General features: G+C 38.4%; 1 protein-coding gene across 5 annotated transcripts in view; it reads left to right on the forward strand.

Annotated features, from left to right (window-relative positions):
- The window catches only part of SLC38A11 (solute carrier family 38 member 11), a 66,876-nt gene extending 55,494 nt beyond the window's left edge, over positions 1–11,382 (forward strand). For 4 of the 5 annotated variants that reach the window (XM_004004648.6, XM_042243794.2, XM_042243792.2 and 1 more), the window contains one exon: positions 8,474–11,382. In XM_004004648.6, coding sequence (XP_004004697.1) covers positions 8,474–8,767 — 294 coding nt within the window. In that variant the 3' untranslated portion in view covers positions 8,768–11,382. Of the gene's footprint in view, positions 1–3,205; positions 3,365–8,473 lie in introns of those variants that run through there. The other variant, XM_042243793.2, reaches the window with a different exon arrangement.
- Positions 11,383–11,697: the final 315 nt, after the last annotated feature.

Here is an 11,697-nt window from a genome sequence, read left to right on the forward strand (position 1 = left end):
TGGGATTTCCCAGTGAATAATACTGGACTGGGTTGCCATTTCCTACTCCAGGGGATCTTCCCAACCCAGGGACTGAGCCCACACCTCCTGCATCTCCTGCATTGGCAGGTGGATTCTTTACCACTGAGCCACCTGGGAAGCCCATTCTCTAGTTGTGGCATCAAGCAATTAAGTGTTACAAAAAATTGTTGGGGCTGACAGTAACTGGTAATCCTTTAATTATGCTGAGGAGCACAATTTCCAACTCTGTTATTTCTTGTCTTGTGAAATGTCTCATTTGAGGTCGCATGTTTGTTTAAATACTGTAGGATTGTGGTATGAGAGAACATATGTTTATCAACTGCTTTACTACTGACTATTTTGATAGCCTAACAGTTTTTGTTCCCTTTAAGTTAACCAAGCATACACATATTGCTTATTTTTCAGGAATGATATATTTATGTATATTTGACCATTACTTTCTGTTAATTCCAAATCTCCCTGACACTTTGCATAACAAAATTATAAGCACATAATGGTGGGCTACAGTCCATGGGGTTGCAAAGAGTCAGAAATGACTGAGCAACTAAGCACAATCACATTAAATATTCCCAGTTGTGCCTATGTTGAAATTTTTTGTGGTTAAGATAGAATTCTGGTGTTGTAATAAAATAATGATATTTCATGAAAATCTGTTATGAAGTCAAGATCTGAGCTGAATTTGAGGACTATTTTTAAAAATTTAAAACATGATTCTAGATCCATAGATTAAAAAAAAAAAAAGAAGAAAGAAAACCTGGCTATATAGACATTTAAGAAGAGTGCCAAATTGTCATGATTTAAGGCAATGGCACCTCACTCCAGTACTCTTGCCTGGAAAATCCCATGGACGGAGGAACCTGGTAGGCTGCAGTCCATGGGGTCGCAAAGAGTTGGACACAACTGAGCGACTTCACTTTCACTTTTCACTTTCATGCACTGGAGAAGGAAATGGCAACCCTCTCCAATGTTCTTGCCTGGAGAATCCCAGGGACGGGGGAGCCTGGTGGGCTGCCGTCTATAGGGTTGCACAGAGTCGGACACAACTGAAGCGACTTAGTAGCAGCAGCAAGAACTCAATTACACTAGTTTTAAGAAATCTGAGATCTCCATTCACTTCCAGACCATCTGAGTGTGTACTTTTTTAATCAGTGAAAGTCTTTTTGTAAGTGCAATGTCACAGTCAGGTCTTTGTTCAGGTCCGTTTTGTGTGGGTATTTGTTATGTTTTATAACATCAGATCAACCAGCAGGTCACATAGCCCTGTAGAAGCAACTAAAGCATGTGATGTTTCCCCTCCAAACAACAGTGTGAGCTAACATGTAGGGAGCATTTACTCGGAGTCAAATTGCATATAGTTTTGCATATATTATCATCATTAACCTATATAAATTTCACATATGAGGATATTGAGACACAGAGTGATTGGCATCATTAACAGGTCACACTGGGTTTTTTTTTTTTTTAATGAAGTATGATCTATATGGGCTTCTCAGGTGGTCCTAGGGGTAAAGAACCCACCTGCCAGTGCAGGAGACAGAAGAGACACGAGTCTGATTCCTGGGTTGGGAAGATCCCCTGGAGGGGGGCATGGCAACCCACTCCAGTATTCTCGTCTGGAGAATCCCATGGACAGAGGAGCCTGGAGGGTTACAGTCCATGGAGTCTCAGAGTTGGACATAACTAAAGCGACTTAGCACCCACTCATGCATAGTTGATTTATAACATTATATTACTTTCAGGTGTACAACTTAGTGACTCAATATTTGTATAGATTATACTCCATTTAAAGTTATTACTAATATGAAGCCATGGCTATATTTGCCTATGCTATACAATACATCCTTATAGCCCATCTATCTTATACATAATAGTTTGTATCTCTTAATCTCCTTCCCTTATCCTATCCCTCCTACCTTACTCCCTCTCCACTGTAGCCACTAGTTTGTTCTCTATATCCGTGAGTTTGTTTCTTTTTTGTTATATTCACTAGTTTGTTTTATTTTTTAGATTCTACTTATCAGTCATGACACAGTATTTGTCTGACTTACTTCACTAATCATAATGTTCTCTTGGTCCATCCACATTGTTGGAGATGGCAGAATTTCTTTCTTTTTTGCCTGAGTAGTATCTGAGTGTATATGTGTGTGTGTGTACATATACTACATCTCTATTCATTCATCTGCCGATAGACACTTAAATAGCTCACACTAGTTTTAAGTGGTAGAAAGTGAACACAAGCTTTCAAACCCTGTTGCCCATGTTTTTAATCATTATGCTAGTCAGAGACTTCCTAAGTATAAGGCTTTAAATCATGCAAAATAAATGTATTCATGTCTCCTTCCATTTTCTAAGTTAAAAATCTATGCATTGAGTTTAGCTGTAAGTGAGATTAAGAGTAATTCAGAATACACATAGATAGACTTTATAAAAGGGTTAAATACAAAAAAATGAAATTAAAAATTTTTCATCTAAGCTGATAATGTGTAGCTAATAGCCTTTACCTTAGTTAATAAGGTAGTACCTTAGAAATTCTTTTCCTATTGTGGCTTCTGAATCATCATTAAGTAGAATAAGGATCTTTACAGGTGATGATATAATAGAATCAGACCTTCAATTTGCAAAGTTAAGGAGATGATATTACTTAGTATAACTAAAATAATATAGAATAAAATTATTCAGACTTATATTATTTAATAAAAAGAAAAGCCCATTTAGAACTTAGCTTCCTTTTTATTTTATTGTTTTCATAGCTGTAGAACAAAATGACTTATTTTCCAAGGCAAATGCACCCTCAACTTTAAAGGATTCATTTTAGAAACAAAATAAATTCCATTCTTAATAACAATCCAACATCTCGGCACTAGTGTTGCTGTTAGAGAAAGGAGGCATCTGCAGTAATTGGGTCCTTTGGGTTTCTACTTGCAGCAGAACAAAGAGAAAAGATGAAGCAGCTGGTGCCTGTGGCCAGGCTAACCAGCCCAAGAAGCACTGTGTGCAGCATACAGTGGAGGGAAGAGAGCAAACCTATTACCCAGCAAGAGCACACAGAGCGAGCGAGCCGTAGTCCAAGCCGCCGAAGACCTCTGAGCTAGAGTTTCTCTTTAAGGTATAGGAACACATTTCATGAGTCGAGGTTGATTACAAAATAGAAATTTTAAAGATGTTTAAGCATTCTTTTCTTTAGTTTTCAGCCTCCTTGCATCAGATGAGAGGTTTCTGTTCAGGTAGGAGAATTCAAATACTTTTCCTATCTGTACTGCGAGTAAAAATATTCAACACCTTCTGTTATTTCCCACCTGCAAACTGCAAAATGTCCTGGCATCCGTAGTGTTTTTTATCGAAAGATAGTGCTTTCCCCTTTTATAAATAAGCTATATATTTTCTTGTCTCTCGATAAACAGTTATGGCATTTATGTGCTGTCAGGAAATTTTGAAAATTATTACTAAACCAGTGGTGTATCCTCTGACAAGGCTATATTAGATAGATGAAATTAGTTGGACTAATTTATAGGGAATGGGCTTCCCAGGTGGCTCAGTGGTAAAGAATTCTTCTGCCAATGCAGGAGACACCGAAGATGTAGGTTTGATCCCTGGGTTGGGAAGATCCCTCGGAAGAGGAAATGGCAACCCAGTCCAGTATTCTTGCCTGGAAAATCCCATGGACAGAGGAGCCTGGCGGTCTACAGTCCATGGGGTCACGAGGAGTCAGACACAACTGAGCAACTGAGCACACACATACACACAATTTGTAGGGAATAGAGCAGATGTTTTTATCATTTTACTGATAATCTTGGGTCCTAGCAACAATCTCTACCAAGACGGAGCTTTCAAATATTTAGGAAGTAACTGCTATCTAGACAAGATACTCAACTGGACTTCTTCCAGTACAAACATAAGCTATAAAGTTTTCCCACTAATTGCTACTTTCCCAACCTTTAAGAATTATGACATAAACAGAACACCCATTGCTTTGCGCTGCCCAGCGAGTTAGGTTTGGAAGAGTCCCAAAATACTGACTGATGACAGCTTCTGAGCAGCAGCTGGTTGCAGTTTCCACCCGGATAGCACTTTCACACTCCACAATGCCTGAAGAAGTTGCTTCACGTGTTCCTATGAACAGCCTTTTATCACTCTTTATCTCCACACACACGTACACATACTCACACATGCATGCACTCACAAACATATTGTTGTTTAGTCGCTAAGTTGTGTCCAACTCTTTTGTGACTCCATGAACCATAGCCTGCCAGGCGCCTCTCTGTCCGTGGGAGTCTCCAGGCAAGAACACTGGAGTGGGTAGCCGTTCCTTTCTTCAAGGGATCCACCCAAGCCAGGGAGCAAACCCGGGTCTCCTGCACGTGCAGGCGTACTTTCTACTACCGAGCCACTAGGGGACTCCTCCTGTGTTTGTATTTTTTATTTTCAAAAATTATTTCATACAAATCAAAGGATAATTATTATAAGCATGGATTGAGTTAAGTATTTTTTATAATTCAAAAAACTTCAGTTTCACATGTCATAATGGAGCCTAAGAAATACATAATTCATTTAACTCGGCTGCTGTTGCTGCTGCTGCTAAGACATTTCAGTTGTGTCTGACTCTGTAGCCATATGAAAATTAATCCTTTATATGCCGTGTACTTTTGTAGATATTCATCTGTATTCAGGTACTATGAACAGCAAAATTATGTTGCTCATGTATTTCAAATTAGAAGATGACAATTCTTAGTATTTTCTCATTCTTATGTCTGTGACTATAGAAATATTTTCCATGAAGTGTGGTTCCTCCTATTCTTCCCCAAATTTTTAGCTGCTGCCTGCCTAGTCTGACTTCATGTGCTCCTCTTAATTGATATTTCTCCTGACTTGCTGTTTTTGTTAAAAACTTGTATTTTTGAAATCATATGATGTTGTATATTTTTGGTATGAGAGTAGTACTTAGTATAAAGCAAAGTAAATTCAGTAAATGATGATACCGAAAAAAATCTTTCTTTTAAAAATATATTTTTTTAATTTTAATTTTTACTTTATTTTACTTTACAATGCAAGTTCAAAAATGACAGAATGATCTCTGTTCATCTCCAAGGCAAACCATTCAATATCACAGTTATCCAAGTCTATGCCCCAACCAGTAATGCTGAAGAAACTGAAGTTGAACGGTTTTATGAAGACCTACAAGACCCTTTAGAACTAACACCCAAAAAAGATGTTCTTTTCATTATAGGGGACTGGAATGCAAAAATAGGAAGTCAAGAAACACCTGGAGTAACAGGCAAATTTGGCCTTTGAATGCGGAATGAAGCAGGGCAAAGACTAATAGAGTTTTGCCAAGAAAATGCACTGGTCATAGCAAACACCGTCTTCCAACAACACAAGAGAAGACTCTACACTTGGACATCACCAGATGGTCAACACCAAAATCAGATTGATTATATTCTATGCAGCCAAAGATGGAGAAGCTCTCTACAGTCAACAAGAACAAGACCAAGAGCTGACTGTGGCTCAGATCATGAATTCCTTATTGCCAAATTCAGACTTAAATTGAAGAAAGTAGGGAAAACCGCTAGACCATTCAGGTATGACCTAAATCAAATCCCTTATGATTATACAGTGGAAGTGAGAAATAGATTTAAGGGACTAGATCTGATAGATAGAGTGCCTGATGAACTATGGAATGAGGTTCGTGACATTGTACAGGAGACAGGGATCAAGACCATCCCCATGGAAAAGAAATGCAAAAAGCAAAATGGCCGTCTGGGGAGGCCTTGCAAATAGCTGTGAAAAGAAGAGAGGCAAAAAGCAAAGGAGAAAAGGAAAGACATAAGCATCTGAATGCAGAGTTCCAAAGAATAGCAAGAAGACATAAGAAAGCCTTCCTCAATGGTCAATGCAAAGAAATAAAGGAAAACAACAGAATGGGAAAGATTAGAGATCTTTTCAAGAAAATTAGAGATACCAAGGGAACATTTCATGCAAAGATGGGCTCGATAAAGGACAGAAATGGTATGGACCTAACAAAAGCAGAAGATATTAAGAAGACGTGGCAAGAATACACAGAAGAACTATACAAAAAAGATCTTCACGACCAAGATAATCATGAAGATGTGATCACTAATCTAGAGCCAGACATCTTGGAAAGTGAAGTCAAGTGGTCCTTAGAAAGCATCACTACGAACAAAGCTAGTGGAGGTGATGGAATTCCAGTTGAGCTATTTCAAATCCTGAAAGATGATGCTGTGAAAGTCCTGCACTCAATATGCCAGCAAATTTGGAAAACTCAGCAGTGGCCACAGGACTGGAAAAGGTCAGTTTTCTTTCCAATTCCAAAGAAAGGAAATGCAAAAGAATGCTCAAACTACCGCACAATTGCACTCATCTCACATGCTAGTAAATTAATGCTCAAAATTCTCCAAGCCAGGCTTCAGCAATACGTGAACCGTGAACTTCCTGATGTTCAAGCTGGTTTTAGAAAAGGCGGAAGAACCAGAGATCAAATTGTCAACATCTGCTGGATCATGGAAAAAGCAAGAGAGTTCCAGAAAAACATCTCTTTCTGCTTTATTGACTATGCCAAAGCCTTTGACTGTGTGGATCACAATAAACTGTGGAAAATTCTGAGAGATGGGAATACCAGACCACCTGACTTGCCTCTTGAGAAATCTGTATGCAGGTCAGGAAGCAACAGTTAGAAGTGGACATGGAACAACAGACTGGTTCTAAATAGGAAAAGGAGTACGTCAAGGCTGTATATTGTCACCCTGCTTATTTAACTTCTATGCAGAGTACATCATGAGAAATGCTGGACTGGAAGAAGCACAAGCTGGAATCAAGATTGCCGGGAGAAATATCAATAACCTCAGAGAAGGGGACGACCGAGGATGAGATGGCTAGATGGCATCATGGACTCGATGGACGTGAGTCTGAATGAACTCCGGGAGATGGTGATGAACAGGGAGGCCTGGCGTGCTGCGATTCATGGGATCGCAAAGAGTCGGACATGACTGAGCGACTGAACTGAACTGAACTGAACTGACTTTACAATACTGTATTGGATTTGCCATACATCGACATGAATCCACCACGGGTGTACGTGAGTTCCCAAACATGAACCCCACCCCCACCTCCCACCCCACACCATCTCTCTGGATCGTCCCCGTGCACCAGCCCCAAGCATCCTGCATCCTGCATCAAACATAGACTGGCGATTCATTTCTTACATGATAGTATACATGTTTCAATGCTTCTTTTAAAAATATTTTAAGGTATAATCTGTTCTTTTACATCACCCAATTTCAAAATCAGTTTTCTATGATTTTCCCCTGGGGTTACTTTACCAAAATAATGTCAAAAAGTTTTCAAACTGTAGGTGATAGGTGTATAGGGTTTTGTTATATGATTCTTTCTACTTTTCTGTATAGTTACAAATTTCCATAATAACTTTTCAAGTTTGGAAAATATATATTTTGTGGAATGCTTCTTTTTCATTCTTAACCTTACCATATTTACTGAGTGCCTATTTAAAAAAAAAATGCTTGTGTTTTATGACTTAAGAAAGTACCATTTATCATATGATTATATTTAATATATTTTAATCATATATTTCTTTTATTTAATATATAAATAATGTCTAACATAATCAAAAAAATATATTATCTAAAATGCATTTAATTTTATCATTATTTCATTTGCAGAATTCCTTATAGATTTGGCCTCCTCAAATGGAAAGTCTCTTTCCTTTGAAGTCAGTAACTTGTGGTCTTTTTATAATAGATAGCAATACTCCCTGTAATTTTCAATCTGACATTCCCCCTCAGGTTGGACTTATCCATAAACTAATGTGGGGGAGGGAGGATGAGTCATAGCTATTTAGTTCTGCTGTCAATTTTCTAGGGTAATTAATGTGAGTAGTTTTACTTGAAAGAGGATTTAGAAATGCTATTTCATGCTAAGTACCCTGAGGGGTACAGTTTTCCTTTCTCATACAGACAGGCACCTACTTTCTTACAAGGTCAAGAAAAGAGAAGAGAGAAGACGCATGCCCTGTGTACACCTCCAAATATTCCCCTTTTGTACACAGTTGACAAATAGACCTCTCAGTTTTAAATGGCAGAGTAATTTGAGATAAAGAGTATAAGGAAATATGATGTGAACTTTTAAGAGTTTGCCAGGAATCAGCCATACCATCAGCTTTATTTTTTATATTATTTTCTGATTATTATTTCTCAAGCCTGATATACTATTATGTTGTTTTACTTTTCTGATCTGTAAATATACCGTCAGAAAAGGAAAGTCTTTCTTGGAATTATTTTTCTTTCCTTTGTTTGATCCAACTGAAGCTGTCATACTTGTCACATGCATGATGACAGACAGATTTTCTAGGTGTTTTTTTCTAAACTGCCCCAGAAAGGCTCCACTCAGTAACATTATCTTATTTCTTGTTTTCGATATGCAGGGCGTGCTCTGTGCAGCTCCCTTAATTTTTATCGTTCCATCGGCATGTTATCTGAAACTGTCTGAAGAACCAAGGACACACTCAGATAAGATTATGTCCTGTGTCATGCTTCCCATCGGTGCCGTGGTGATGGCTGTTGGATTCGTCATGGCAGTCACTAGCCCTCAAGACTGCAGCCACGGGCAGGAAATGTTCTATTGCTCCCTGGACAATTTCTCCCTCACAAACATTTCAATTTCTCATTTTCAACTGACAACACAACTTTCAATTTTAAACGTCAGTATCTTTCAGTGAGTTGCGTCCTTTAAAAAAAATATGCATTTTTATAGACTTCTAAATTGCATAATAACATTCACACATGTTTTAATCTCCATATTATAAAATTATTTCTTTGGCATTTATCGGGATTTGGTTTCTTTACTCTTTAGCCCAATGTAAAAGATAAAAAGGAAAAGAAAGTTGAGTGTATTTTATCTTAAACCCGGGAAAATATAAATGTTTTAATGACTGTACTGCACAAATCTTAAAGGCAGAAGGAAAAGTAAGGCCTTTGACATTTGCTGCCATCCTCTCAAAGAACTTTTCTCTTTTTAAACCAATATATTGTGCTCTAAAATGAGTAGATGATTGTGGGTTTAAATTTTCTGTGTGTCCTTTAAGAAAAACAGAGGGCTTTTTGTTTTTTAAAGTCTAAGGAAAACTCAAGACGATTAAAGAGGCTAGATATCCCAAGACTAAGTGAAGCTCTCAATTGTCATTTTAGTAGCATGCCTTGTTGAGAGGGAAGTGAGTCCCTGGTGTAATGAGTAAAGTCCTGCCCATGGTAGGAAGCATAACTCATAGACCGGACATACAGAGCAAGGTCTGTGAGGAATCAAAATTACCTCGAAAGTTTTGGTCCTGTGATAATATAATGGTAGTGCCATTAAATAAAGTATAAAATGGGGAGAAACCACAAGTTGTTCTAAGGCACAAGCTCAAGGGATCAGTTCTGCATCAGCTGTGGTGCTGTTGAATGTGAAGAGCAGGTGGGAAGCTGAATTTTCAGACTAGAACCTCAAGAGAAGAATCAGGGCTACACAAGAGGTATTCTCATTACTCTGGGGGTCCTCAGAGAGACTCTTGGATGCTCTTGTTGACTGGATTCTCCAGAAGGAGACAGAAAGATGGAGTGTGCCATGTGCGGTATTTATTCAGCTTCCCTGGTGGCTCAGACAGTGAAGAATTTGCCTGTGAGGCAGGAGACTCGAATTCTATCCCTGAGTCAGAAAGATTCCCTGGAGAAGGAAATGGCAACCCACTTCAGGATTCCTGCCTGGAGAATTCCATGGACAGAGGAGCCTGGTGGGCTACAGTCCATAGGGGTCCCAAAGAGTCGGGCATAACTGAGTGACTAACACATGTGACTAATGGAAGAGAGGGGGAAAGCAAGTTCAGGTGGGCTAAAAGGACCTGTAGTGCAGGCTGACCAAACCTCAGCCAGGTCCACAAGGAATCTGGAGCACATATGGCCCCTCAGAGTTGTCTCAGTTCAAATGAAATAGCCAAGTCTGAACACCCCTACCTCCAATAGTCCTTGCACGTGGGCAGCTCTTTGCAGCTGAGCAGACCCTGAAGGAACTGAGAGCTGGAGGTGGTTGGCTGATGGCTGGGTCACCAATGCTTCCTTGTGGGGGGGTGGGGGGGGGGGTGGGGATCTGTGTTAGTCACAGCTGGCCTCAGTTTTTAATGAGAATTTTTTTATATATCAATGAATATTTCATGTTTTCATACCCATGACAGTCTTTTAAAAAAACAGGAAAATTTGGGCCCATTTGGATGGCTAGCTTAAGTCATGTATCACCCATGATTTCATTTCTCACCTTTTCATTTGTATTTCAATCAAGTTGACAGTCTATAGTATTATATTAACTGCTGTTGAATAGTGAGAAAATATGACAGAGTTAATACACACCTGATGTGTTTGTACAAATCACAGCCAAAAAAAAAAAACCCACAAGAAGTATATAATGAGTAGTTTTGCAGCAGTTTGAATACAAAAGTGGTGAAAGTTGAGTTGCCATGTGACTTATAATAAGAAAGGCCTGTTGAAAGCAAAAAAACTGCCCTTAGCCAGCAGGGCCATGCTCAGGCTTTGAGTGGTAGTATTCACTTCAACAAAACATCATCCATGCCACTAAATTAATACAAATTCTTTTGGCTATATAGCTTTTCTGTATTTCATTTATACAGTTGGTTTTTGTAGTTGGTTAAGAATCATAAAGTTAGGTGATTTATATCCATTTTTATATTGATACACGTTTTGGTGAAATACTAATAAAAGTACTAATACTAAAAAATACTAATCAAAATGCTTTCATTCCTAACTGAGAGAATGTGAGAAAATTTTGCAGCAGTTCATCCCTACATTACTCAGGACTGAGAAACACTGACCTACATAGTTATTAGATAAAGTCATAGGAGATGAGATTTCCAAGGGTGTACAAAGAAAAGTACGTCAGGGATAACGTAATTTAGTGCTTAACCTTCTATTATCTTGTACTTTTGCTATTGCTTCAGATACATTAGCCTTGGCTCAAGTTGGTGAAAAGTTCCAGATAGGAATTGAGTGCTGCATTAATGCCTAACAAATATTTGTTCTGGTTTTGTGTTTTCCAAATCAACTGTAGAAAAAGACTACCTTGGACCCAATTATTAGCTGCAAAGTTTACCAACATCTTTCAAATTATGGTCGAGTAAGTGTTAGAAACACATCTATTTCACAAGAATACTAACTAATATTTTGCCAACATTCAGAACTTCAAAAACCACCCCTTCTATGTTCTGCCTTAAATTAATGAGGTTTCCACTGAAACTTATTCCGAGTGCCTGCTACCTCTTACCTCTAATAAAACAATTTGAATATTTAATCCAGTTTTGCACCATGGCTTATTTGACCTTATAAAGTTCTTAATTTAAAAAAGGAGGAGAGGGAATAGTATCATTACACACTAATACAAACATAGAGCACTACATTTCCTTTAAAGGATATAGATTGGATGGCATCTGTGAAACTTACTAATTGGATCCTTGTACCTGTCACTTATAATAGGATCTCTAATCTCAACCCTAACTTCCAGTGTCAAAACAGGGAGATTGCTTTGCCTCTGACCGGCTACAGTGGTATCAAGCAATAATTGTTGTCTCTTGTCTTTCCTAGAAGGACTCTGAAATCAGGGTTATCC

Source organism: Ovis aries, chromosome 2 (genome assembly GCF_016772045.2).
Source record: "Ovis aries strain OAR_USU_Benz2616 breed Rambouillet chromosome 2, ARS-UI_Ramb_v3.0, whole genome shotgun sequence".
NCBI lineage: Eukaryota > Metazoa > Chordata > Mammalia > Artiodactyla > Bovidae > Ovis > Ovis aries.